Source organism: Elephantulus edwardii, unplaced genomic scaffold (genome assembly GCF_000299155.1).
Source record: "Elephantulus edwardii isolate Elephantulus edwardi_28Jun2011 unplaced genomic scaffold, EleEdw1.0 scaffold00130, whole genome shotgun sequence".
Lineage (NCBI taxonomy): Eukaryota > Metazoa > Chordata > Mammalia > Macroscelidea > Macroscelididae > Elephantulus > Elephantulus edwardii.
The window spans coordinates 2,002,661-2,029,744 of record NW_006399880.1 but is presented as its reverse complement, the minus strand read 5'-3'; the positions used below and the strand labels follow the sequence as shown (position 1 = coordinate 2,029,744).

Below are 27,084 nucleotides of genomic sequence, written 5' to 3'. Positions count from 1 at the left end.
CACACCACAGCAGTGGGCAACGAGCTTAAAGCCCCTGATGGCTCTGGGCACTGACTCTCACCAGTGGCTATGGATGAAGTCACAGGCGATTTTCAGCCAGCGCCAGGATTTTTTTTTTTAATGAAACACTTCACGAGTTTACACGTTATCCTCCTGCAGGGGCCATGCTAACCTCTCTGTCACATTCCCATTTTAGCACATATGCTGCTGATGTGAGCTCCTCCAATGGTTTTGTTGTTGTTGTTCTTTAACTTGTTGTGTGCTGTCGAATCAGAATCAGATCCAACTGGCACAGGAAGAGATTGCCTCTCCTTCTCCAGCAAAGCATCTGGTGGATTCGAACCATGTGCCTTTGGGATGGCAGCACAGCTTCTTGCCACTCAGCCATCAGAGCTCCCTTCTCCAATGGGTTTTTTAAAACATTAAAAACTCACAGCTGTGAGTCAGTTTTGACTCCTAGTGACCCTCCATTGGTGTCTGAGGCTGTAAATCATAACAACAGGAGACTATCAATCGTTCAGGGTCACTGGTGGATTTGAACTACCAGCTATCTGAATAGAAAGTGCCAGTGAGGCCAATACAAATACTGATAGCTCCGCCAGGGCAAGGCGGGTGGAGGCAGGAGGACCCAAATGCTGCTTGCCGGGTCATCCCCACCTCCTACACGTCCGCTGGCTGGGTCATCCCCACCTCCTACACATCTCCTGGCTGGGTCATCCCCACCGCCTACACTTCTCCAACGACTATCTTTCAGAATCAAGCACTTCAGGCAGCACAGCCAGCTGCTGCTGGTGAACTCAACGAGCGCAGACACTGGGGAGTTCAGCTGCTGGGCTCGGCACTGCCAGGACAGGGTGTGGGAGCACGAGGACGACTGCGAGGACCGCCAAGGAGAGGCCTTTGTCTTCTTCACAGGTGCTCTTACGTCAGGGTCTCCAGCACCTCCACCTGGGAGAGTCCTCCAAACAGTAACTCTTAAGTTTTGCCCTTACACCAATCTGGAAAAGGAGGGTCTTGGCCTTGTGGCTCTTCATGATCCCTCATGTGACATGCTAGAAGTTTACAGCCAGCGTTGAGTACAAGTGTGTAGCCAGGGTCCAACTCGACTCAGCAAGGCCTCACGTACACAAGCCCACCCACCACAGCAGTAATTATACTCTAAAGGCTCTTGCCTGCAGCAGACCCACCTGGTCGCTTGTGGTAAAAAGCTAGACTCCTAGCCCTACTCTTGGGGTCAATGTCATTATGTCTGAACGCCACATTTGTAACAGGCCATTTTGCTCAGATGAAGTAGAGAGCCAGTCCTTTCTTATGTCTTAGATTGGATCATAGGGCAGGTCTTTGTGGTTTAAAATCAGGAAAGATGGATAGTAGGGTTATAGTTGGGTACAAAGCTTATTCAGTCTGCATGCTAAGGAAATAATCCGAGAAGATAGACTATATAAAGAATATAGCATAATGATTTGAGGCAGACTCATTCACAACCCGTGATATGTAGATGAAGTCTTCCTCAGTGAATGTGACAAGGACTTGAACACCTGATAAAGAGGACTGAGGAAGCTTAAAGACTATCCGTCAGTACATTTATACTTCAACATAATGAAAATAGAAATCTATGCCACTAGACCAATAAAGCAACATAATGATAAGTGGGGGGAAACTGAAGTTGTTAAGGATTTCGTTTGCCAGATCCACAATCAACACCTATGCGAGCAAGCTGCCAAGAAATGAGATGAGGCATTGCATTGGGTAAATGGGCTGCCAAAGACCTCTTTTAAATGGTAAAAAGCAAAGATGTTATTTTGAAGACCTAAGGTATGACTTGTTCACAGTTTTGGTTTGCTTGGCTCCAGTCAACACTCTTGGAACCACCAGCGAGGAAATTAAAAGATGTATTGCAATGGGAAAGTCTGTGGTTAGAGACCTCTCTAAAGTACTGAAGTGCAACGATGTCAGAGACTAAGGTGCGCCTGATACAGGCCATGGTCTTTGCAATCACTTGCTATGCATCAGAAAGCTGGACAATGACTAGGGATGATAGAAGGAGAATTAATGCCTTTGAGCTGTGGTGCTAGAGAAGAGTATTGAGGGTACCATGGACTGGCAAGAAAATGAACAGATTCATCCTGGAGAGGGTTGAACTGGGCTGCTTCTTGGAGGCAAGGATTCTGAAGCTTTATCTGACATACTTTGGATATGTTTGCAAGGAGGGACTGTTCCTTGGAGAGGGACATCAGGCTTGGGAGGAGGGAGGGACAGTGCAGGAGAGGAAGACCATCTATGAGATGGATTGATTCAGAGACTGGGGTAATGGAGGTAGATGTGTCGGAGATGGTAAGATTGACACAGGATAGGGCAGAGTTTAGGGCTCTTGTACATCGGGTTGCTGTGAGTCGCAGGCAAAGCGATGGCACATTAGAACAATAAGGTATGGCTGACCCAAGTGATGCTGTCTTCAGTTGCTTCATATGCATGTGAAGGCTGGATAATGACTAAGGAAGACTGAAGAAATCATGCCATTGATGAAGGTTTGTGTTGGAAGATATACAGAGAGAATGCTCCTTAGAAGTAAGGATGACTGTTGAGATCTTGTCTCATATACTTTGGACATGCTATCAAGAGGGACCAGACCCTGGAGAAAGACATCATGTTTGGTAAAGTAGTGGGTCAAAGTAATAAAGGAAGACTCTCAATGAGATGGACTGAAATAGTGACTGTAACAACGCCTTCAAACATAGCAATGACTGTGAGGCTGACACAAAACCAGGCACTGTTTTCTTCTGCTGTACCTAAGGTTACTATAGGTAGGATCCAACTCAACTGCTTCTAACAGCAACATGCCTGGATGCCAACAAGTCCTATGGATGATACCAATCTTCATCGGGCTTGGCGATGATTATCCTTGCACTTTTGAAGGTTGTGCCTTAGACTCATCTGCAGAGATTTTACTATGACTGATACTACTACCCTTCCACTCCAAGTCAGAATCTGACTTGATTGGGCTGGGGGTTGTTTTAAGTTGTGGTCCAACTGGGCCCTGACTCTTGGTGACCTTACATATACAGAATACACCTGTACTTCATAGGCCTCTTAGGGCTGGAGCTCTAGTGGCTTTATGGTAAGAAGTTGTGCTGTCAATGCAAAGGCACAGGGTTCAAATCCACCAGCTGCTCCATGGGAGAGAGATGGTCAATCTCCTCCCAGGTGAGTTACTGCCTCTAAAACCTTGCCAGAGGGTCAACTATGGATTACTTCTGACTTGAAGGTGTATAACAATGTTGTTGTAATGTGCTGTCAAGTTGCCTGTGACTCATAGCGACCCTATGTAAAACACCTCTGAAGCCTTCCCTGTCCTGAGCTAGTCTCACTGGCTCTGACACACTTACCCCCTTCGCCCCAGTTACTGTATCTCATCTCATCTCATCTCATCTCATCTCATCTCATCTCATCTCATCATCTCATCTCATCTCATCTCATCTCATCTCATCTCATCTCATCCCATCTCATTCGGGATCTTCCTCCCTTGCATTGTCCCTCCACCTTCTGAGCATGATGTCCTTCTCCAGGGGACCGGTCTGTCCTGGCCACATGCCCAAAGTATGTGAGATAGAGCTTCAAAATCCTAGCTTTCCAAGGAGAAACTAGATTTTACCCTCTCAAAGACAGCCCTATTTGTTTTCTTGGTGGTCCATGGTATGTCTCCAGCACCACAGCTGAAAGGCATCAATAATTCTTCTGTCATCCTTAGTTAATGTCCAGCTCTCTGATGCATACATAGTAAGTGATTGTGAAGACCATGGCCTGGATCAGGCGCAGTTTAGTCTCTTAAACTGACATCGTTGCTTCTCAGTACTCTGGAGAGGTCCCTGATAGCAGATTTTCCCAGTGCAATTTGTCTTTTAATTTCCTGACTGCTGGTGCAAGGACTGTTGATTTTGGAGCCAAGCAAGCTGTAACTTTTAACAGCCTCAATCTCTTCTCCATCTATCATGGTGCTGCCAATTGGCCCAGTGGTGAGAATCTTTGTCTTCTTGATATTGAGCATCAATCCATGTTGAAGTCTACAGTCCTTGACCTTCTGAAGCAAACACTTCAAGTCCTCCTCAGTTTCAGCCATCAAGGTTGGGTCATCTGCATAATGTAGGTTGTTGATGAGTCTTCCTCTAGTCCTGATGCCACATTCCTCCTCATAAAGCCTAGACTCTCAAATGATCTGTTTTGTATGTAGATTGAAAAGTTATGGAGACAGGATGCATCTGTGATGCACTCTTTTCCTGATTTTGAACCATGCAGTGTGTCCTTGCTCTGTTTTGAGGACTGCTTCCTGGTCTGAGTATAGATGAGCACAATCAAGTGTTCTGGGATTCCCATTCTTCTCAAGGTTAGTCACAATTTGTGATCCATACAGCCAAATGTCTTTGCATAGACAATAAACTTTTCAAAAGTCTGTGTTCCAAAATGCTTCTGGATAAATTTGAACAATCCACCTTTTGACTGTAAGCACATAACCAGTTTTACCATTGAGGAGCCCCTGTTCTGTTGTGCTTTTGTTGTTATTCATCGTTGACTCAGAATCGACTCCAAGCTGACCCTCCAGCATCTTTTCAAAGGCAGTAAATTGTATGGGTGGAGCAGTAGGTAGATTCGAATCACATGCTTTTGGGATTGCAGTACAACTTCTTACCACTAGGCTACCAGAGCTCCTTAGAGGGGAAATGGGGTGAATGAGATATTTGATCTGAAACACATAGTCTGAAAGAAAAATAGTGCTGCTATACTAGAAATGTCACAAATGGGTGGCTTTAATGAACATTCCCTCCCCTCAGAGTTAAAAAGTTAAAAAATGGTGCATTGTTGTTGTTGTTGTTAGGTGCCATTGAGTATATATAACTCATAGTGACTCTATGAATGAAAGATCTGCACTCTGTCCTATCCTGCACCATCCTCACACTTCCTGACACACAAGAGCCCATTGCAGCAGTCACCATGTCAATCCACATGGCTGAAGGTGTGTAGGAACTGTACAGATTTTTAAGAGCCTGTCAGATGATTCTAATGTGTAACCAGGGTAAAGAACCATGGCATTTACCTGATTCTAGAGTTGGTCCATGTGATAGGGAGGCAATCAACCACATATGACTATTTAAATGAAAATGAATAAAATCCAAAGTTCTCTTTAATTACACTAGCCACATTCCAAGTGTTCTATAGCCATACATGACTATTGTTAGGTGCCATCCAATCAGCCCCAACTCACAGTGATCCTACGTGGGACAGAACGAAACCCTGCCCAGTCCAACAGCCTTGCAATCTCTCCTGGGCTTATACCCTCATCGTTGTGCTCACCAGGTCAATCTCATCGCAGGTCTTCCTCAGCATGTAGATAGGGTTATCATGTTGACTAGCACAGATACAGGACATTTCCATCATCAGGGAAGTTTTAGGGGATAGCACCGATCTGGAGACCTGATCCCCAGGTAATGCCTGCTCATCACACCACTGTTCACCCAAGAACCTGAAACACACATGTTTTTACAAGTACTTGGGAAAAATTTGATGATTATTTGTCTTTCAGCCTTTGTGTTTCAGAATCAATATTTACTTCATGTCAACTCTGTAAAGTAGGTCAGGGTATGATACTGCTCCCACGTGACATAGGAGAAGAGTCAAGGCTCTGAGCAGGAAAGTTATTCATTTCAGATCTCAGAGCAAGTGGGTAGCAGAACCAGGAATCCAGCCAGAAATCTTGACTTGAGTCTAGTATTTCTTGTAACATTTTGCACATTCAAGGGCCCTGCTATGGATTGAATTGTGTTCTCTAAAAATACCTATTGTAAATTCCAACATGTGTCTGCTAAAGAAATCCCACTTGGGAATAGAATTTTGTTATGTTAATGAAACTAGATCAGTGTCAAGACTCTCTTAAACAAAGAAATTTTAAGATATAAAAGAAGTGTATTAGGCATAGAAGCAAGCGAGCAGAGGGGAGGAAGAGAAATGAGATGTGACATGAAGATCATGAAGGAACTGAGGACAAAAGCTGAAGAGAGAGAAGGGCCCTCCCCTAATGCTCATAGAGAGAGAAAGTTCTAGTGGCTGTGCCCAGAATTTGGACTTCTGGACCTTTTACTCTGAGGAAAAAGTATTCTGTCTGTGAAACCACCCATTTGAGACATTTCTTTTTTTTTCTTAAAGATTTTTTTTTTAATTATTTTGTGTGTGTACCGTCAAATCAGACTGACTGGTACTGGAGGAGATTGTCCCTCCTTCTCCAGCAGAGTATCTGGTGGATTTGAACCATGTTCCTCTGGGATTGCAGTGTAGCTTCTTGCCACTAGGCCACCAGAGCTCCCTCATTTGTGACATTTCTAATACAGCAACACTATTTTTCTTTCACAACGTGTTTCAGATCAAATATTTCATTTATCCCATTTCATCTCTAGAGATCAAACCACTAGAGATCACACAATCTGAAGCCTTCATTGCACAGATAAAGACATCGAAGACCAGAGAAGGAAGGGGATTTGAGAACAAGCTAATGACGGGACTCTGAGCTGGGCTTCAGCATCCTTAGACCACAGCCCTTTAAAAGAGAAAGAGAACAGAGAATGAGGACGGGTATAGGAAATGAAGTTTCAAGTCCCCAAAAGGGACCATGTGTTCCAGGGTGATGTCTCGAGGTCATTCTTCTCTCCCCCTCGTCTCCAGACCCAGAGGAGCTATTTGTCCCCACGGAGGATTACTATGAGGTGGTGCAGCTCCGCACCCACCAGCCAGCCCTGCTTCCCTGCCAGGTGACCAGCCCCCTGGCCCAGGTGACACTGCACCGGGAGTTCCCTCCTGAGGAGATCCCTGTGGATGGGATAGAGATCTCCTTTGACGTGAAGAAGGGCTTCACCATCCACCGGCCCCACGCGTCCTTGGCTGGCTCCCTCTTCTGCATGGCCAGCCTGGGCCACATAAGACAAATTTCTACTAAATACATGCTGATCTACATCAACTGTGAGTGGGTCTTGGGTTCTCGGTGGGCAGGGAAAGGGTGGTTATGAGATACCCTCTTTGGGAGCCTTAGGTCTGGGGAATCTGGATTATGGAACTCTAAACACCCCATCTTATAGTGAAACTTCTGTAGTTTCAAGGCTGTAAATCTTTATGGAACACCACTGCCTCATGTTTCCCTAGTGGAGCAGTGTTTGAACCACGTATATTTTAACGATGAATCAGTCAACTAGATGGTAATGGGGTTTCATTTGTTTTATTTATATTTATAAACCCACCAAGCAGGTTGGTGTCAAGGGTGATAGTGATTGGCGCGCTAATCAAAAGGGTGGTTTAAGTCCGCCAGAGGCATTTTGGAAGAAAGGCCTGGAGATGTAAAGAATATTACCTTTTATTATTACATTCTTTTTAAAAAATGTCCCCCCCCCTTGCTATGTGTACCATCAAATCGGATCTGACTGGCACAGAAGGAGATTGCCCCTCCTTCTCCAGCAGAGAATCCAGCATCTTGTGGATTTGAACCACATGCCTTAGGGATTGCAGTGTAACTTCTTGCCACTAGGCCACCAAAGTTCCTGAGAAATCAGGCATTGAGAACCCTATGAAGGACAATGCTAGATTGACACACAAGGTGCTGCCATGAATGGGGCCTGACTCATTGGCACTGCTTTCTTTATAACAAACCACCAAGTAGCTTTCAACAACATTCCCTCTATTCACTCATTCTGTCCTGACAGCTAATCAGTGCAGCCAGCCAATTGGTTCAAAATTTCTGTCCACCACCCTGATTCAATCAAGGCCAATTATTTCATCTATCTATCCTCTATCAAACCAGCCATTCCAACCAGCTGTTCTCTATCAAGTTCTTTCATCCACACATTCACTCTTCTCCATTAATTCATTACTGTCATTTATACATCCACATCTTCTCTATTTGACTCATCTATTTCACCCTCCTCTGTCTTCAATTCAACCATTATATAATTATATTTTTAATATATAATTTTAAATATTTGCATTATATCATTATAAATAGTCTTGGAAGCAGGAGTAGCATCTACTTCCAAACACTTTGCCTCTGGAAACTCTATGAACTTGGAGAAAAGATGAAAGTTTTTCATTGAAGATGTTTATTCATAGGGTAGCTACGGGTAGTCTACGACTCTCCAGCATTTAACAACAATTATAAATATTGGCCCTATTTTCTCTCTCCTTTTATGGATGACAGACCCATCTTCACCTCCCAAACCCACCATCCAAGCTTCAGCAACATCTGTCCAACTGGGGGACAACTTCATTGTGACCTGCACAGTTCTGGGCGAGCCAGAGATTGCTGTGGACTTTAGTTGGGAATATCCAGGGCAGAAGGTAAGCAGAGGGGAAGAAGAGGCTGTGTGTATGGGGGCAGGGGTGGGAGAAAGGAATGACGACATAAGGGGAACCACGACTTGACTGGGAATCGGATGAACATGGCTTGAAGTCTCAGTGCTGACAATGCCTCTCTGGTGACTTTGGGCTAGTTGCTTCCCTGTCCTCAGCCTCAGTTTTCCTGTTTGTCAAATAGAGATCCTTCTTAGTTACTGTAGAAGAACAGTAGAAATACATCTGATTTATTCCTTTATTGTTGCTTGTTGTTGTTGTCCTTTATTAATTAAAAAAATAATGGAGTGCATTATGTGTCAGGCACTGTATTAGGTTTGGATTCTATACAGTGATGAATAAAAAAGAGATATGGTTTCTGGTCTCTGCAAGCTTACAGGCTGAGCAGGGAGAATGTCAAGAGCTACAGAGGGAGCTCTCGTGGTGTAGGACACAGGAAGTTGCCTTGCTAACCCAGAAGTGATGATTCAAATCCACCAGCGGCTCTGAGAAAGAAAGACGGGTCATCTCCTTCTAAGTAAATGATAATCTCTGAAAACCTGCTGAAGAGTCAGTTCTAACTTGATTATAATGAAAGTAAGTGAAGAACTACAAAGAGAATGGAATAAGACAATGGAGTATGGCCTAGCTAAAACAGAGTGTTTGAGGTGTCATTCAAGTGTAGACCAGATTGGCCTTAAGCACACAAATATGAGGGTTGGGCAAATGCAAGCTGAGCATGTATACAGATGTCTATGTTTTCAGATGTGTGTACACATGTGAAAAGGAGAAACTATATGAACAGATAGACAAGCACATAATACACTAGCAACTCCTTCCAGGACATTCTCTGAGCCCAGCCCTGCCCTAGGCATTAGAGATGATGATATGTCCTTTCAAAGAACTTAATCCCATAAATGCCAACCATCTGTCAAACAGCCACACCAAATAGGAGCAACATTAAGACCACTAGGAATTCTGAAAAGAACTTCCTGGAAAAGCTGGAATTTGACTTGATCGAGGCAGTAGGATGGAGGTGAGTGAAAGGAATGCCAGCAGACCACAGGAGGAAAGAACACATGTGGACAGATCTTCCACAGGAGCCACCAAGATGTACATGCTCCACCCTGCCACCTGCCCGGAAGCCACGAAGGACCCCATGAAGCACTCTAAGTTCCAGGGAGCTATTGAAGTCTGCTAGGAGAGCTGACTGAATGTAGACTGGAGATTAAAGAGCTGGGGCAGAGAGACTGATTAAGTGCTACTGTCCAATCAGAGGTCCCTTAGGAAATGTCTTCTCGTTCTATGCTGTCAAGTCAGAACTGACACATAGCTGACCCTTCAGTGAATTTTCAGAGGCTGGAAGTTGCATGGGAGAGGATCCATCTTTCCTCTGTGGAGAAGGGGGAAATGAAACATTTTATAGGGGCCATGACCTGACGATGATATCACAGTTTCCTGCAGCCAGAGACCCATGGAGCTCAGTCAGTGTGCTCTGCCTCCACTTTGCCTTTAAGTGGGCTGGGCTCGTACATTGTGAACCCTAAATTCACCTCTACATTCTCTGCAGGGGCTAACTGATGGTGTACCCAGCAAAGGTGCATTGAAGGTGAACCCTATAGAGGCCTAAGGAGATTAACAGAGTGAGTAGGTGGATGATCATTCTTCCACTCAAAGGATGAGGAAAAAGAGGCTCAAGCAGAGGAAATGATCACACGAATGACTGAGAGATACTGACTTTACCATGACAACATTCCCCAAGACATGTCCCTTGGCATAGTCATCCCAAACTCAATTCATTGCTGTCGAGTCAGATCTGATTCATAGCCAATCCTCCAGCCAGTCTTCAGAGGCTAGAAATGGCTTGAGAGGAGACTGTCACCTTTGTCCTGCAGAGCGGCTAGTGGATGCAATCATCTGAGAGGAGCTGCCTTTGGGTTTAGTAATGTAACACCCTCCAGTCTATACCACCAGAGCACTTGGCATGGCAGCGAACCCCAAACACTCTCTCCTGCCCCCTAAAAATGAATTCTCAGGGACTCTACCTCTCATAACCACCACTTACCTTGGAGACTGAAAGGCATTTGTACACATGACAGACACGACAGCCTCAGCTTCACAATTTAATTTGGTAAATTGCTGCTGTTTCCAAGATACTTCTTATTCTGGAATCCCCACTTTCCTCACACTGGGAGAGTGGGTCATGCTAACATCTGTACAGAACGGAGGTGGGGCAGGATACACTCTGAGAACACTGCTGGGAACATGCCTTGAACAGAGGAGGGGCCTCTAGGGTCTCCCTCTTGGCTGGAGAATTAAAGTTTTCCATTAAGAACTCAGTGTCTAAGGTCCTTTATCACTAAGTCCAAAGTGGGACTTGTTTAAGTAACGTCCCTTTTCTATCTGTTGCAGGCATAATTGGTGTCCTCTTACCTGACCCCTGGTGCCTGAAGTGGTGACGACACCTGGGGCAGCTGAAAGAGAATTATTTTGTTGTTGTTTTGTCCTCTGCAGCTGGGACGACCGCCCTACGTCAGCGAGCGGGCACATGTGGTGCACAAGGAAGGCCAGGTACAGCAGGAGGCGGCGAGCACCCTCCATGTGGAGGAGGCCCGGGCCGGGGATGCTGGTTTCTACACCTGCAGGGCCACCAACCTCCAGGGCATGGGGACGGCTACCACCCGTATCCGTGTGATCCGAAACCCTCCTGTATCCCCTGGTGCCTTTTAGCTCCTTCCTGGCTGTAGGCACTTGGTGCGGGTGAATGGGCAGAAATAGGTAGGTGCTTATGTGATCTGCCTCAGGAGGTGTGAGGATGGCATGAGATAGGATGGGGTTCAGATCTGTTGTTTGTAAGGCCACTATGGGTTGTACTCAACTTGACGGCACCTAACAACATACTGCCAGTAATTTTAGGGCCAACGCCAAGGAGTAGACCCCAAATGAGAGAAAGAACTTAATTACTCACCCAGTAGACATCCCTTGACCCCCTAAAATTGTCATCTCACTTCACTCTCACAACCTCTCTCTGAGGTATGATCTATTTTGAGGGCTGACTCTCTGAGGCTGAGGCGTGGCTAGGGCCAGTCATGCTTCAGTCCCTGCAGAGGGAGCTCCAGGCCACTGGTGGGTCACCAGGCTCCTGGCTTGATGGTGGAAGACCCTGCTGCTGGCAGCAGGGCTCAGCAAACACCCGCTTCCTCCCTCTCCCAGGAAAACACAGGGCAAAACAAAACAAGGTTCTCTGTGTTCTTTTTAGTTCCACAGCTTGTCCACCAGACGTGGGCATGACTAGTCTCCTCACAGACCACACGAGGCAAGGACCCCCAACTCCTTTATAACTTACCCCATCTCAAGCCCTGCCCCTTTGCAATTAAAAACGGCTTCTAAAGTGCATTCTGCAGCCTGAGTACTCTCTGAATATGGGGGTGAAGCTTGATCAAGGAAGGCTGGGATGCTCTGGATATTTTGTAGACATTTTCAACCCCTCATAGCACACGAACGATTCTGGGCCAACTCAAGGGAAGGCGCATGTGGGGCCTCAAGGCCCTGGGGGTGGTTCTGCTTGACCCAAGCCCCCTAGGGCTCTGGCCGTACACCTTGGCTCTCAGGTTACTCCTGCTCGGCCTTCCTCCATGGAAGGGTGCGGAGAGGCTGCACTGGCCTCTCAGGAAAGTCCTCGAGAGGGAGCTGTGACACAGGCGTCACAGCAGGCCTAAGCTCTATGTGGCCGCAAGGAAGGAGACCTCTGTGGGAGTGACAGAAGCCAGTGGAAAGGCTGGGGAGGCATCAGCCCCAAGGACCCGATACAGTAGCTCCTCCTTCTCCTGCTGAAGCTGTTGCCGTAACTGCAGCTCCTTCTCCAGGGCCTCACGGGCAAGCAGCAGGTCCTCAGAGAGCTGCCTGTGGGAAACACATAGTCCAGAGCTGCAGACTTGTAGCAGCTGGGGGGGTTTCCAGCCAGCGATAAACCCTTTTCTCCAGGAAGCATTGCCTGGGTTGACACCAGCCTACTCTGGGGTCCCTGCAGCCCTCTCCTTTGCCTGTATGTAAGGACCTGGGCCTGACAGGCAGACAGCTCTGGGTTCAAATCTGAGGCTCACTACTTAAGCTTGGACTAGCTATTCACTCTTGCTGAGTTTCAGTCAATTAAATGCTAGACTACTAACCAAAAGTTGGTGGTTCAAATCCATTGAATGGAGTCACATGAGAAAGGCCTACTTATAAAAGGCGGCAGCTACTGAAAACTCCAAGGAGCATAATTCTACTGACACATAGGGTGTTGCTATGAGTTGGAATCAACCCAATGTGAACCTTTTTATTTTTTTAAATGGGAGGAAAAAAAAAATAATAAGAGTCCTCATCTCTTAGGATAATAGGCTAAGTGACATAATATGTGAAGGATTCAATAAAGCATGTCTGAAATACGATAATTGCTCTCTTAGAGCCGACTCAATCTATTCAGAGCCTTGTAAGTTTCCTGTTTCAGTTTCCTCTTCCCTGTTTAGGGCTTTCCTGGGAAGCCCATTCAGCCGGGGATGGGCCTGAACAAGCCAGGGGATGGGAGCAGAGGCCAGACAGGGCCGGTCCCTGAGGATTCCTCACTCCCAGTGGAACAGGAGCCATTTCCCCAGGCAGGCCCTGGAACGTCTGTCTGTCCATCCCTCCCTCCTCAGAGCCTCTCCTCATGGGAGAGAATGAGCCAAAGGAGGGGATGAAGTGAAGGCGGGGAGGGGGAGGGAGGTTGGTATGGCTACCTGGACGTGACCACCAGGTTCCGGCCTCGGACGTGGAGGTCCTCATTCTCCTGCTGTAGGGTGGTCATCTTCTCCTCCAACATCAGGTTCTTTTCTCTCTGTAACAAATCAGGACGAGCTCAGCCAGCTGCTGCCGTGGACATAGCACCATGTGGGCTCACCTCCCTGCTCTCTGTGGGAACTGAAGATACAGTCTAGACCACACATTACAGTTTGTGGAAGAAGGTTCTCAAATGAAATAAAATCAAGAAGCTAATGTACGGCTGCCAACTTCTAACTCTGTCATGTGAGCATATTGAAGAATGGAGCCACTGCTGTCTGGTTTCCCCATCAGTTCATACAAGAACGGATGTTCTTTGCTTCCCAAAAGTAATTTCTTACCCTGTTCTACGAAAGTGGCTGAACAAAACTTTACAGAGCATGTTTGAGACAGTCAGATGAAACCACTGGTCATGTGACACAGACAGCATTTACTTTGAAGGAGGCCAGGGAGCCTCCTTCGAGATTATAGAGCAACACAATCCCTGGTTGGATTCAACCCTCGTTTTCCGGGAGCTCTGGTGGCCAAGTCAGTAAGGAGCTGTGCTGCCAATCTGAAAGGACTCGGTCAAATCCACCAGCTGCTCCAAAGGAGAAAGATGGGCAACCTCCTCCAGGGAGATTTAGAGCCTCTGAGAACCACTAGAGGCTCAGCTAGGAGTGGGTTCCAATTTGGCGACACATAACAACTAGCCTCTATTCTGCTGGAAACAAAACCACCAGTGACCCCACTGCCCTCAGCTCCCCAGCTTGTCCGTATTCACTTGGGCTTACTAACTTGTTCACCTTCTATCTCTACCCCTTTCCTCAGCCCCTACCAGAGCTGTGACATTTGCCAGTCCCTCCTAATTAGCCAGACTCTTTGTGTCCCTGCCATTCCAAATGCCAGCAACGCTGACGGCCAAGAAAAGCACAGGCCCCTGATGATAAAGAGCCCCGTTTGACCCAGAACAGCCACAGTGGACATAGTCTATTGTTCAAGTGCCAGAGTGGTGTGAACCAGGCTGGGGCCTCTTCAGAGCACCTCCCCTCTCTACCCTTTACAGACACAATGCCTGAGGAGCTGATGTCTGAGGCTACACCCCCCCAGCCGCTCCCAGCCACAGACCACTGTCTCCATGTGGATCAGCCGCTTGTCCAGCTCATGAATACGTTCATTCTTCATCTCGATGACAAAGTGTAAACTCTCCAGCTCCTGCTCCCAGAATGGGCTGGGGCTCCCGTAATCCTAGACAGGGACACAGAGTGACCTCATCAGATCTGCAAGCAGAAAGGGGCATGGTCCACTTCCTCTCTATTCTATCATGACTTTGTTGACTTTCTCGTTACCTCCCTCTCTTGCTGTTGGTGGTGGTTTTGTTGTTATGTGCTGTGGAGTCACCTGTGACTCATAGTGACCCTATGTACAACAGCCCTAAATCCTGCTCTATCCGGTACCAATCTCAGTGTCTCCAACACACCAACTCCGATTACTCCAGTCACTGAATCAATCTACCTCATAGAGGGTCTTCCTCTCCTGTCCCTCCACCCTCCCGAGCATGATGTCCTTCTCCAACGACTGGTCCCTCCTTGCAACATGTCCAAAGTATGTCAGAAGATGTTTCAGAATTCTTGCCTCCAAGGAGCAGCCTGGTTTAACCTTCTCTTGGACAAACCTGTTCGTTTTCTTAGTAGTCCATGATATATTCAATAATCTTCTCCAACACCACAGCTTAAAGGCAGCAATTCTCCTATCATTCCCTAGTCATTGTCCAGCTCTCTGATGCATAGCAAGTGATTGCAAAGACCACAGCCTGTATCAGGCATACCTTAGTCTCCAGAGTGACATTATTGCTCTTCATTACTTTGGAGAGGTCTCTAACAGCACATTTAAAGAAAAAAAAAATCAAGCCAGATGCTGTTCAGTTGATCCCAACTCATGGCATCCCCATGTGTTGACAAACAGAACTTCTCCACTGGGTCTTCAAGAGCTGGTGTTTTTGGAAAAAGATCCCCAGGCCATTCTTGGCACATGGTGACTGCCTACTGTCTTCATGTCATATAACACCCACTGAGGTGCGCTTCTGGAGCTATCAAAGATGAGGAAACTCAGATTTCTCAGATTCCTGAGGTTCCCTCAGATTGGTGGAGTCTTCTGTGGTTAGTTTGCTATTTGTACCCGTTTCTCTCTGAATGCAGGCAGTGAGCGAGCAATTCACTGCTGCGCCATAGGTTCCTCTGAATCTCACTACTTCCCTCTGTGGAATGGGCCGTCCTGCTTCCAGGGACCGTGAAGGTCAAGAGTGTTGAGTCTGAGCCTTACCTATGGAGAGCTGTCTTATTATACCTCCAGGTGGGTAGCACAAACGGTTTGTACTCCACTACTAATCTACATAAAGGTTGGCAAGTCAAGCCTAAACAGCGGTGCCATGGAAAAAAGGCCCAATAGTTTGTTTTTGCAAAGATTAGAGCCAAGAAAAAGAGCAAGATTAAAGTAGCTTCAATGGAAACAAGTGTATTTTTGTCTTATGGGATTGGCTTTCCTGATCAATTGGGCCAGCCTCTCTGGAGATTCAAGGAGACGTCTCGGGGTGCACTGCCACCTACCTGGATGTGCTTCTTGTAGTTTCGGCTCAGGATAGACTCCTCCACCCTCTTCATCTTGGCTTGGAAGGCCTGCAGCTGTGAAGTCAGCCCCTCTATGGTCTCCTGAAGAGGGAAGCAGGAGGCAGACACTCAAAACCTGACTCATGAAGGAAGCTCCAGGGGACCTTCCACAACCCAGAGAGTGAACAGCCTGGGATTTTACCTTTTGCCTGCCTTACACAGCAATGCTGGAAGCACTTCGACCTCCCTGTTACTACAAATTCTTCAGCGACTTTGCAGGGCCATAGGGAAGATGCTCTGGGACTCAAGGCCAGCCTTAGTCTGGCATTCAAAGGCTCCAAACTAGGCCCAGTAGGCTTTCTTAGTCTCCTTTTCAATTGCTCCTCTTCATACACCTTCTTCAGCCAAACAGGCAAACAGGTCATGTCACCTTACTCTTCAAAGTGTCATCTCCAACTTTCCCCCTACCAAAAATTTTCTTCACCTAAACCTTGACAATGGTCTCTAAGAGAGAGTAAAGCCCATTAACATGGCCCATGACTGCCCCTTGCAGGCTCCTTTCTAGCTGACCAGCCTCAGCCATCTCTTCCTCCTCTCTCCCGCCCATGAGACACCTTAGACTTCTTTCAGTTCCTCAAGTACTCCCTGCTCTCCTCATCTTTTCATGCTTTTACACATTGTATTCCCCTTATCCCCCCAAACCTTCTTTCCTATTCTTCTTCACATGAAGGGTCCTAGCCCACCCTTTAGGTTCTAGCTTAGATATTACTCCCTCTAGAAAATCTTCCTGGCCAGCTAGATCAGCTTAACTGCCTCTTTACTTAGGAAACGCTGGTGGTCTGGTGGGTAGGAAGCTGCTCTGCCAATCCACCCAGAGATGGGCAATCCGAGTCCTCTGGCTGCTCTAAGGGGAAAAGATGGACAATCTCCTCCAGAGCTATTTACAGCCTCTGAAAACCTGCTGGAGAGCCACTTATGAGTCCATTCCCACGTAACAACCCTGAGAGAAAGAGTGAGCCCCTTTAAATGCTCTTGCAGAGGTGTGATTAGAGTACGCATTTACCCACCAGTCCTACCTCACATTTAAGCGCCAAGACCAACCCGCCATTCCTTAGGAACATAGGCCAACTCCAACATTGGACAGTTTTCTTGAGCTAAAAGTCCGCTGCCACATATGGATGATGATTACCTCTGACACATCTACGCAGAGGCCATTGAGTTGGCTGCTTTGGGATTTTATGTAGTTTTTTTCCTTCAGGGCACTTTCTTCCCTCACCACACAGACCAACCCCTCTCACCTGCAGGGCTGCCTTGGCCTCCTGGAAGGAGTGGTTAAGGGCTTCTTTCTCTTGCTCATGTGAGGAGCGGAGTGCTGTGGGGAAAGGAGACCACTATGAGCTCAGGCACCCAGACACTCCTGAAGTCTTCTAGAAGCTTAGGACCAGGGAAGTCCAAGTGATCCCCTGAGACCCATAAAGGTCAGGAACTGGGAATAGTCTCAGTTTTCCTTCCATCTCCTGGGCTTGGAGCTGAGCCAGAACTATAGAAGGTATTTCATAAAAGTGCATAGAAATGAAACCAAAGTAGACTCCTGGAGGAACTTAAAACCCATCAGATTGTGGGAACTACCCACATTTGCTAAGGCTTTGACTCAAAGATTTCCTTGTCATAAGTATACTCATCTTAGACAACATCAAAATATGGAAAAAAATGCATTAGGGCAAATACTCGGTAAACCGGTAGTATTTATGACAAGTCATTAGCTGTGTAACCATAGTGTGAAAAATATGAAGTGTTTAATTGTAGTGTGAAACTGTGGAAGACATCCTGGATTTGACAACAATCTCCATAGTCTTGACTTGGCTGCTTCATGACCATAAGGTCAGTTCAAGCATCTAAAGTCCTGCTGCTTCAGCTGTGAAATGGGTCAATAAATAGCTGGCCTGGTTGTCTCAAAGGTATCTTGAGAATTAACAGGATAAGGATATGCAAGTTCCTTTCAGGCTGGTACTGTACACATCTGAGCTGGCTATCATTCTCCAAATCAATAGAATTATATTTATCATCCCACCTCCCCCCCTCAAGGTCCTTTTAGAAAATCTTAACACCTTGTCTCAGCTGAAAGAAAACAATAGAGAAACGAACAGTCAATGGAAGGATGAAAGCAGGCAAACACGGATGGGAACCCATTGCCAAGAAATTGGTTGCAACTCATGGAAAACTTCCATCTGGTTTCCGAGGCTGTGAATCTCTATGGGAGGTGACCGTCCACCCTTCTCCAGTGGAACAGTGATGGTTCTAACCACCAACCTTTCAGTTAGCAGTCTAACACCTAAGGCACTGCACCACCAGGGCTCTTTGAGGACAAGAAAGGAGTGTTTAATGTAGTCAAAGGGGTTGTGTGTAGTCAAAGGGCTGTGTGTATGGCAATGACATACACATTTCTCTGTCCAGGAGAATGGCTGTCAGAAGCGGATAGATCAGCTGTGTCACTATCACAACCTCGAGGTTTAAAAGGATAGGCCTTCCAAAGGGAATATATGATCAGGCATTATATGTATGACAACAATCTGGAACAAAGGGGCATGGCAAAGTGGATTCGGGGAAGGGCGGGGGAGAGGAGGGAAGAAAATGCACAATTAAAAATGAAAAAAGGGGAAAAACGATGGGTCTTCTTTGTTAATTTACATGTCAAGACAGGTTTTGGTGTCAGGTACAATGGAGTGAAAGATAACACTGTCAACCAACTAGCTCTAAATGATTTATTCATAGAATATCCCACTCACAATAACAGAACACACATTATTTTCAAGTGCATATGAAATATTCACCAGGGCAGACCATATCATGAGTCCTACAACAAATCTTTACAAATTTAAAATGATCAAATGTATAAACTATATTTTCTGGCCATAATGGAATCAAAATACAAGTCAATAATAGAGTGGCAACAAGAAAATCTCCTTAACAAGAGGAAACATTCAAGAAATCAAAGAATGAGTCTCAAGGGGCATTAGAATTTTTTAGTTGAAGAAAACCAAAATATTGATTTCTAGAATGAGACTAAAGCAGTGCTTAGAAGGAAATTTATATCACTAAATAGTTATTTTAGAAAAGAAGAAAGGTCACAAATAAATAATCCTGGTTTTAGTTTTAGAAATTAGAAAAATAAGAACCAAACACAAAATAAGCAAAGAGAATGAAAGTATCACATCATCCATCAATAGAATTAAAAGTGAAAAAAAAGTCAATGAGATAAAAATCTGCTTCTTTGAAGAAATTAATTGGTAAACCTCTAGCAAGATGGGAAAAAGAGAGGGAGAGGGAGTCCTAGGAACAAGTGTATGAACATGCATATAGCTATTTAGGTGAAATGTACTAATTTATCAAAATCCAACTACCTAAATAACCCCAAGGTGAAATACTTAACTTAAATATTTCTATAACAATTTTAAAAACCAAATCTGTAGTAGTTAAATACCTTCTGGGGAAAAAATGTCCAGGTGCAGATATTTTCCCTGGTAAATGTTACTAAATATTTTTTTAAAAGACAGAATACCCATTTAGCAACTATAAATGAACAATCTTGGAGAGAAAGGGACTGTTGACACAGGTACTTTGAGAGAAGAAGTGGATTGTTAGCCATCATATATAGTTAGATAAAAAGATTAATGAGAATGGTGTATCTTCCACTAGGAAGTTTAAAGTTAATAGGTATTTATTTTTATCTCATTATTAGAAATGTTTATATTTCTCTCTAAATCTCATTGTTAATAAAAAATTTTTCTGATAAAAAAAAGACAGAATACCAATTCTACAAGCAAGATCTCTCCCAGAAAACAGAAACAACTTACTCTATTAAGCAAATTTACCCCAATTCCCAATTCAGATAAGCAGTATGAGAAAAGAAAACCACAGACCAGGATTTTTCATGCACAAACCTCTTCAGCAAAATATAAGCAAATTCAATTCAGGAACTTATAGAAGAAATAATACAACATCACCTGGGGCTTATCCCATAAATACAGGGATCATTCAATAGCTGAAACCCAAATCAATGCAATCTTTTATAAAAACAATCTAAAGTAGAAAACCACTTGATTATATAGATCATAGATCTAACTATAAAGCCATAAAACTCTTCAAAGAAAGCAGAGGAGAACAGCTTTGTGCTATTGGCTTGGCAAAGAGGTCTGAGGCATGACAAAAGGCATGACTGATAAAAGAAGAGAATAATAATAAGGACTTTATGAAAATGAAAGCTTTGGTTTTGTGAAAGACTTTTTTTCTTTTTACAAACACTTGGAAAAATTGGTTAGCAATATCTACTAAAATGGAAATATACAGTACATATTGTATGACCCAGAAGTATCATTTCTAGATACATACTAAACAGATATACCTATAAAAGTACACCAATTGTCTTGAACTTGAATGTTCACAGCAACATTATAACAGCCTCAAAATGGAAGCAAACTAAATGTCTATCAACAAGAAAATTCTTAAATAAATTTTTGTATTTTTAATAGCATAATGAAAGTTAAGAAAGCTACTGTTACTTGCAATAGCACAGATCAAAATAATAAACATAATATTAGGCCAAGAAAGTCAGTTACATGAGAATACACTGTAGCACTGAATTGACATGAAAGGTATTTCTAAGAAGGAAAAACAGAGAGAAGAAAATATTTGTGAATAAGAAAGACTTCTATTGAGAAGATCTTTCAAAGTTCATCAGAAAGAAGAAATAACCCAATGTAAAATTAAGTAAAATAATTAACAGACATTTGGACCAAAGAGTCTGGGAAGACAGTGAACACACAGGCAAAGATGTTCAACATCTTAACAGTTAGTGAAATGCAAATGCAAACCACAATGAGACATCACGACAGACATGGCAGAACAGCTATCATAAAAAACAGTGACAATAACCATAATACCTCATCATACATTGCTTTTAAATTATTCAGTCCCTTATCTGTTTCAGAGCAGTATACACAATTTATCCAGTTTTTCTCAGTCCTACCCCCACCCTGATATTAGTCCCATTTTACAGCAGTGGCACCATGCAATAGAGTCCACAATTAAGGTTGCATAGTGGAATGTACTTGAGGCGGTGGGAGGGGTGCAGGGGATTGTGTACCAGGGAGGGAGACTTTCTTTTGCTTTTGAAAGAGAGGAGCGAACTGGGGGGTGGGGGGAGAGGGCTGGGCGGGTAGAGAAGTGCTGCAATGAATGAATGGAAATCCAAAATTTCTGTAAATGTTCATTAAAACTACTTTTTTTTAAAGCGTGGTATTTCTGTCATAGTAATGATTACTTGCTGTGCATCTGAGAACTGGACAATGAATAAAGGATGACAAAAAAGAAAAAAAATAAATTGACTTAGTAGTGATTGTGAAAATAATTTCTACGGGACAGAAACTGTTGACAGAAAATAATAAAAGATATTTGAAATTTGAAAAAAAAAAACCCAACAGTGACAATAAAAAGTGTTGGTGAGAACACAAAGCAAGTCAAGCTCTTATTCACTGTTGACTGGAATACAAAACGATAAAGTCATTCTGGGAAAGTTGAGTAATTTCTTGTAAAATTAAACATATGCACATGATGTAGCGTCTCCACTTCTATGTAAGTATCTAACAGAAATAAAACCTATGTCCAAACAAAAACGTGTCACACAGGTATTTATAGCACCTCTATTCATATGCATCCCAAACTGGAAATGAACCAGCTGTTCTTTTCAGCAGGTAAATGGATAAACAGGTGGACACGACTCAGTGGTAACAAAGTGCACTCTTTAAATACATAGTGCCTTGAAAAATCACAAAAGCCTCATGATCAAAGGAACCAGTCTAAAACTCATATTGTATGATCTCATATATGATGACCTTGAAAAGACAAGACCATAGTGATGGAAAACATTTCAGTGGTTGCCAAAGGCCAGGTCTGTCTGGAGAGGGTGTGAGTACAAAGGGGTTGCCTGAGGGAGGTTTTTTCAGTGATGGAACTGTCTGTATTCTGATTGTGGTAATGGTTACACAGATTTGTAAATGCATTAGAATTCATGGATTGAAGCTCAACATCAAGAAAACAAAGATTCTCACCACTGGACCAATTGGCAGCATCAGTATGGATGGTGAAGAGACTGAGATTGTTGACGGTTTCAGTTTGCTTGGCTCTACAGTCAACACTCTTAGTACCAGCAGCCAGGACATTAAAAGACAAATTGCATTGGAAAAGTCTGCTGTCAGAGACCTCTCCAAAGTACTGAAAATCAATGATGTCAGTCTGGAGACTAAAGTGTTCCTCATACAGGTCATGGTCTTTGCAATTACTTGCTATGCATCAGAGAGCTGGACAATGACTAGGATGATAGAAGGAGAGGTGATGCCTTTGAGCTGTGGTGCTGGAGAATAGTACTTAATATACCATGGAATGCTAGGAGAACAAAGAAGTTTGTCCTGGAGAGGGTGAAGCCAGGCTTCTCTGTGGAGGCAAGGATTCTGAAGCTCCATTTGACATACTTTGGACATGTTGCAAGGTGGGATCAATCCTTGGAGAGGGACATTATGCTTGGGAGGATGGCGGGACAGAGCAGGAGAAGAAGACCCTCAATGAGATGGATTGATTCGGTCACTGGGATAATGGGTATAGACGTGTTGGAGACAATGAGATTGGCAAGGGATAGAGCAGGGTTTAGGGATGTTGTACATAGGGTTGCTATGAGTCGCAGGCAACTTGATGGCACATAACAACGACAACAAACAATATATAACCAAGACTATGACAGGTTTGGAAGCAGGACTGGCATCCACTTCCGAAAAAATATGCTTCCCATAACTCTATGAACATTGATAAATGTCAATAGCTGTAGAGGGGCTTCAGGCCTTTTGTTCCTAGGGTCACTATGAGTCACGCTCGCAATCAACAAAAACAATTATAACCAAGAAAGTCACGTTTACTATATAATAACTGAAACAAAAAATTTGAAAAAAGTAAAAGACAAGCAAAGGCTCATTTGGTTTGGGAACCCACTGCTGGTCTCTCCTAGTTTCTGTGTACTTTCCTTCAAACAAGCTACAAATACCCCATATTCCCTTTTGTGCTACACTTTCATTAATTAATTTAATAAACATTTCTGTAGCACCTATAATGGACTAAGCAACTTAAAAATAATAGAAAGAATGTTAATAGGAAATAATTTTAGACAGGGTAATTTTTTTCCCTCTCTGGGGTTTTTGCTATAGGCAAATTTTCTAAATGATACACTTTATATATCATGCTAAAAATAATTTCAAAGCAGGTCTGACTAACGAAGCTGCTTTCCCTGAGAGACAACGGAGCTGATTTTATCGATACCAAGACAGCACTGATGCTCAAGGACAGTGAGTAGCCCAGTTTATGAGGATTAAAACCAAGACTGCCAACTTCCCAAGCAAAGACTTCGAACTTCATTCTAAATCAAACTGTGCTAATGTTGCAATATGTTTCAAGACTCTGAAAACTGTCTGGACCTTTGTTCTGGACAATTTCTGGGAATCTAAGGACAGAATATGAAGTGTGGGCTTGAATTTATGCAAAAGGTATTTTTTCACTCATTGCTGTTGAGGTGGAAACCGACCAGGGTGACTGTCCAGTGGGTTTTCAGCAGTTGTAAATCATGTGGGAGAAGACTTCTCACCTGTCTTCTGTAGAGGAGCTGGAGGATTCGAACCACTTGCTTGGAAGTTGGCAGTGCAACTCCCTACTGACGAGGCCACCAGAGCTCCTTAAAAAGTATTTACTGCTGTTGTTGTTAGGTGCTATCAAGTTAAATGTGACTCTATGAGCAACAGGCCTGAAACTTGTTCTAGCTTGTGCATTTCTCATCATCTCTGACACACTGAAGCCCAATGCTACAGTCACTGTGCCACTCCATCTCTTTACCCTCCTGCACTTTCCCAAGCATGATCCCCCTTTCCAAAGAATAGCCTCTCCTAGCAACATGCCCAAAGTGTGAGAGATGAAGTTCCTCCATCTGTGCTTCTAAGGAGGACTATAGCTTTACTATTCCCAAGACATACCTATTTATTCTAGGGCAGTCACAGAATATTTAGTGCAGTAAATATTCACTGCATCATCCCATCTCATCCTATGGTCTTCCTCTCCTGCACTGTCCCTCTACCCTTCCAAGTATGATGTCCTTCTCCAAGGATTGGTCCCTCCTGGCCAATGTACAAAGTATGCAAGATGGAGCTTCAAAATCCTAGCCTCCAAGGACAGACTTGGTTTCACCCTCTCCAAGACAGATCTATTTGTTTTCTTGGCAGTCCATGGTGTGTTCAAGACTCTTCTCCAGCACCACAACTCAAAGGAATGAATTTTTCTTCTATCCTCCTTAGTAATTGTTCAGGTCTCAGATGCATAGCAAGTGACTGAAATGACTATGGCCTGAATCAGGTGTGCTTTAGTCTTCAGACTGACATCATTGCTCTTTGGTATTTTGGAGAGATCCAAGACAGCAGACTTGCCCAGTGCAAAACATCTCCGGATATAACAGCTGGTCCAAAGGATGATGATTATTGGTCCAAGCAAGATGAAAGATATTTAGTGCCATGCTATTTGTTGTTGTTGTTATGTGCCATTGAGTCACCTGTAACTCATAGCAACCCTATGCATAATAGCTCTGTAGCCTGCCCTGTCCTGAGCCTGTCTCACTGACTCTGACACACCAACCCCCATTGCCCAGTCACTGTATCAATCCATCTCATCTGGGATCTTTCTCTGCTGTACTGTCCCTGCACCATTCCAAGGATGATGCCCTTCTCCAAAGATTGGTTCCTCCTTGCCACATGCATAGAGTATGTGAGACAGAGCTTCAAAATCCTGGCCTCCAAGGAGAAACACGGTTTTACCCACTCCAAGACAGATGTATTTGTTTTCTTGGTGATCTATGGTATGCTCTCCAGCACCACAACTCAAAGGCATCAATTCTTCTTCCATCACCCTTAGTCATTATCCAGCTCTCTGTGGTGTATAACGAAGAGCAGAGATACTATGGCACAACAGTCCTGAAGTAGGAACTCACGGGCAAGAAACTTTCTCCAGTGCTGCCTGAGACAAAAAGTCTTCCCTGGAACTGATACATGGGAGTTGGACTTAACTTCTTTTAAATGTGAGATAGAAATCAGTGTGAGAGACCAGCAACATTGTGAAGTGCAAGATCCCCCAGAAGAGACTTGTGGCCTAAGCCATCATATCTAAGGGTTGCTGGGGTGAGGGGAAGCGGGGGTGCTGGATGGAGTAGGTGGAGTACAAACGATGCCATGGTATTTACAACAGCTACATTCTGGATGCCTATGTTCATGGGCATAAGAAAAACCACATAACGGAGGTGTAGCCCCTTTAGTAGTGGCATAATTATTTGTAATTATGTAGATATAATGTTAATGGAAACGAATAGGATACAACTATATATATGTGATCATACTTGTGCCTTTGAAAGATAAAGAACTCTAGGGAAATACCATGCAAACACCGGTGCTTATGAAAGGAAGAGTTGGAATAGCATTCTGATCTTGAAAATACACATACACTGTCTACCTCATTTGAATAGAATGTTATTCTAAAGGTGAATCACAAACATAGCAAAGATTTAATAAAATGGGGTTATAGTAGAAATATCACTGTCATTATAGCAATATCAAAAGGTTTAAGATTACTTAAAATGTGTAAACTACAGGGCTCAATTAAATAAATCAGAGTATATATCCAATACTATAGAGTTATTAAACTTTAATTAACAGAAGGGCTTAATGACAAGATGTTAATATCATTAAAAGTGGAAAAAAAATCAAAGACGTGTGGTTCGAATCCACCAGATGCTCCACTGGAGAAGGAGGGCAGTCTCCTCTTGTGCCTGTCAGACTCGATTGGATGGTACACAACAAAGGGGGGGGGAAAGGCAAGAAGCTGGGTGGCAATCCTCAAAGTGAAAAAAAAAAAACCAATCAATTCACCTTCCTTCCAAAATATGTATGTACACTGTACATTCTATGCATTTATAAAGAAAAAGGAGCTCAGGTAATATAGAGTGTAAGGTTCCAGTTAACCAGCCAAAAGGTAGGTGGTTTAAATCTACCAGTCACTCTGTGGGAGAAAGATGAGGAGGCTCTCCCTTAAAGACTGATAGCTTCAGAAAACCAGACTTGACTCGATAATTGTTGTTGTGTACTTTCGAGTCGGAACTCACCCATAGCTGACCCTCTGGTGGGTTTTCAGAGGCAGTTAATTTCACGAGAGGAGATTTTCCATACTTTCCCTGGAGAGCAGCTGGTGGATTCAAACTGCCTACATTCAGAATTGCAGCGCAGCTACTTAACACTAGGCCACCAGTGTGTGCTCTCTCTCGCTCTCTCTCTCTCTCTCCCCTTATCTATATCTAAATCATCTATAAAGAAATTAAAGAGCTTTAAGAAAATGAGGGGAAACTTCCATGAAATGAATCGACACAATAGCCAAAAAAACAGAACAAGAATCCAAATGATCATGTTGAAGTTGCAGGACCAGGTTGTACTATGTTTGCAGTTTTTCATGCTGTTAGTTAAGCTGCACAAGGCAGCCATGAGTTGGAGCTAACTTGATGGGAACTAAAAACAATATCAAACTGGCAACAGCGACTGTCTGTGGGTAAAATTTTACATTATTTAAAAATTTTCTCAATAATAAAATAAGAAGTGCTACTAATTATTTGCTATCTATCAGTTACTGTATCTGTCAGGTAATATCCAATCTGTATGCTGAGCAAATTATTTAAGAAGCTGGACTCTGAAGAAGAATGTGGGATCAGGATTGGAAAAAGACTCATCAATTACCTAATTATGCAGATGACACAACCTTGTTGGCTAAAAGTGGGTAGGACTTGAAGTAGTTCTTGTAGAAGATCAAACACTGCAGCCTTCGCTGTGGATTACATCTCAACGTCAAGAAAACAGAAATTCTCATCATTGAGCTGACAGATATTGTCATGATAAATGGAGAAAAGATTGAAATTGTCAATGACTTCATCTTATTTGGATCTATAATCAATACACTTGGCATCAACACTCAGGAGATCAAGAGATATTTTGCACTGGGAAAGTCTGCAATTAGGGACCTCTCTAAATTATTGAGGATAAATTCCGTTAATTTGAGAAATGAAGGTCAGCCATGAGTCAGTTCCAACTCAGTGGCACATAAAAATGATGATTATATTAGGTGATACAAGAAGGAACAAAGTAATTTTAAAAATAATTCACTGGACCATAAATTTCAAAAACTGTCATCATTATGGGGAAAGAATATGGATATTGACAAGACATAT

At 43.8% G+C, this 27,084-nt stretch overlaps 2 protein-coding genes across 2 annotated transcripts in view; one reads left to right on the top strand and one right to left on the bottom strand.

The window, feature by feature from the left end:
- LOC102851586 (platelet-derived growth factor receptor-like protein-like) overlaps positions 1 to 12,077 on the top strand; it is a 24,891-nt gene extending 12,814 nt beyond the window's left edge. Inside the window, exons 4-8 of the mRNA XM_006893744.1 lie at positions 755 to 915; positions 6,709 to 7,002; positions 8,228 to 8,367; positions 10,873 to 11,067; positions 11,970 to 12,077. Of these exons, the coding sequence (XP_006893806.1) occupies positions 755 to 915; positions 6,709 to 7,002; positions 8,228 to 8,367; positions 10,873 to 11,067; positions 11,970 to 12,077 (898 nt within the window). The remainder of the gene's footprint in view (positions 1 to 754; positions 916 to 6,708; positions 7,003 to 8,227; positions 8,368 to 10,872; positions 11,068 to 11,969) is intronic.
- Positions 12,078 to 12,080: 3 nt separating this feature from the next.
- The window catches only part of CCDC69 (coiled-coil domain containing 69), a 99,643-nt gene continuing 84,639 nt past the window's right edge, over positions 12,081 to 27,084 (bottom strand). The window contains 5 exon segments of the mRNA XM_006903719.1: positions 12,081 to 12,261; positions 13,116 to 13,213; positions 14,263 to 14,382; positions 15,741 to 15,842; positions 17,039 to 17,112. Of these exon segments, the coding sequence (XP_006903781.1) occupies positions 12,081 to 12,261; positions 13,116 to 13,213; positions 14,263 to 14,382; positions 15,741 to 15,842; positions 17,039 to 17,112 (575 nt within the window).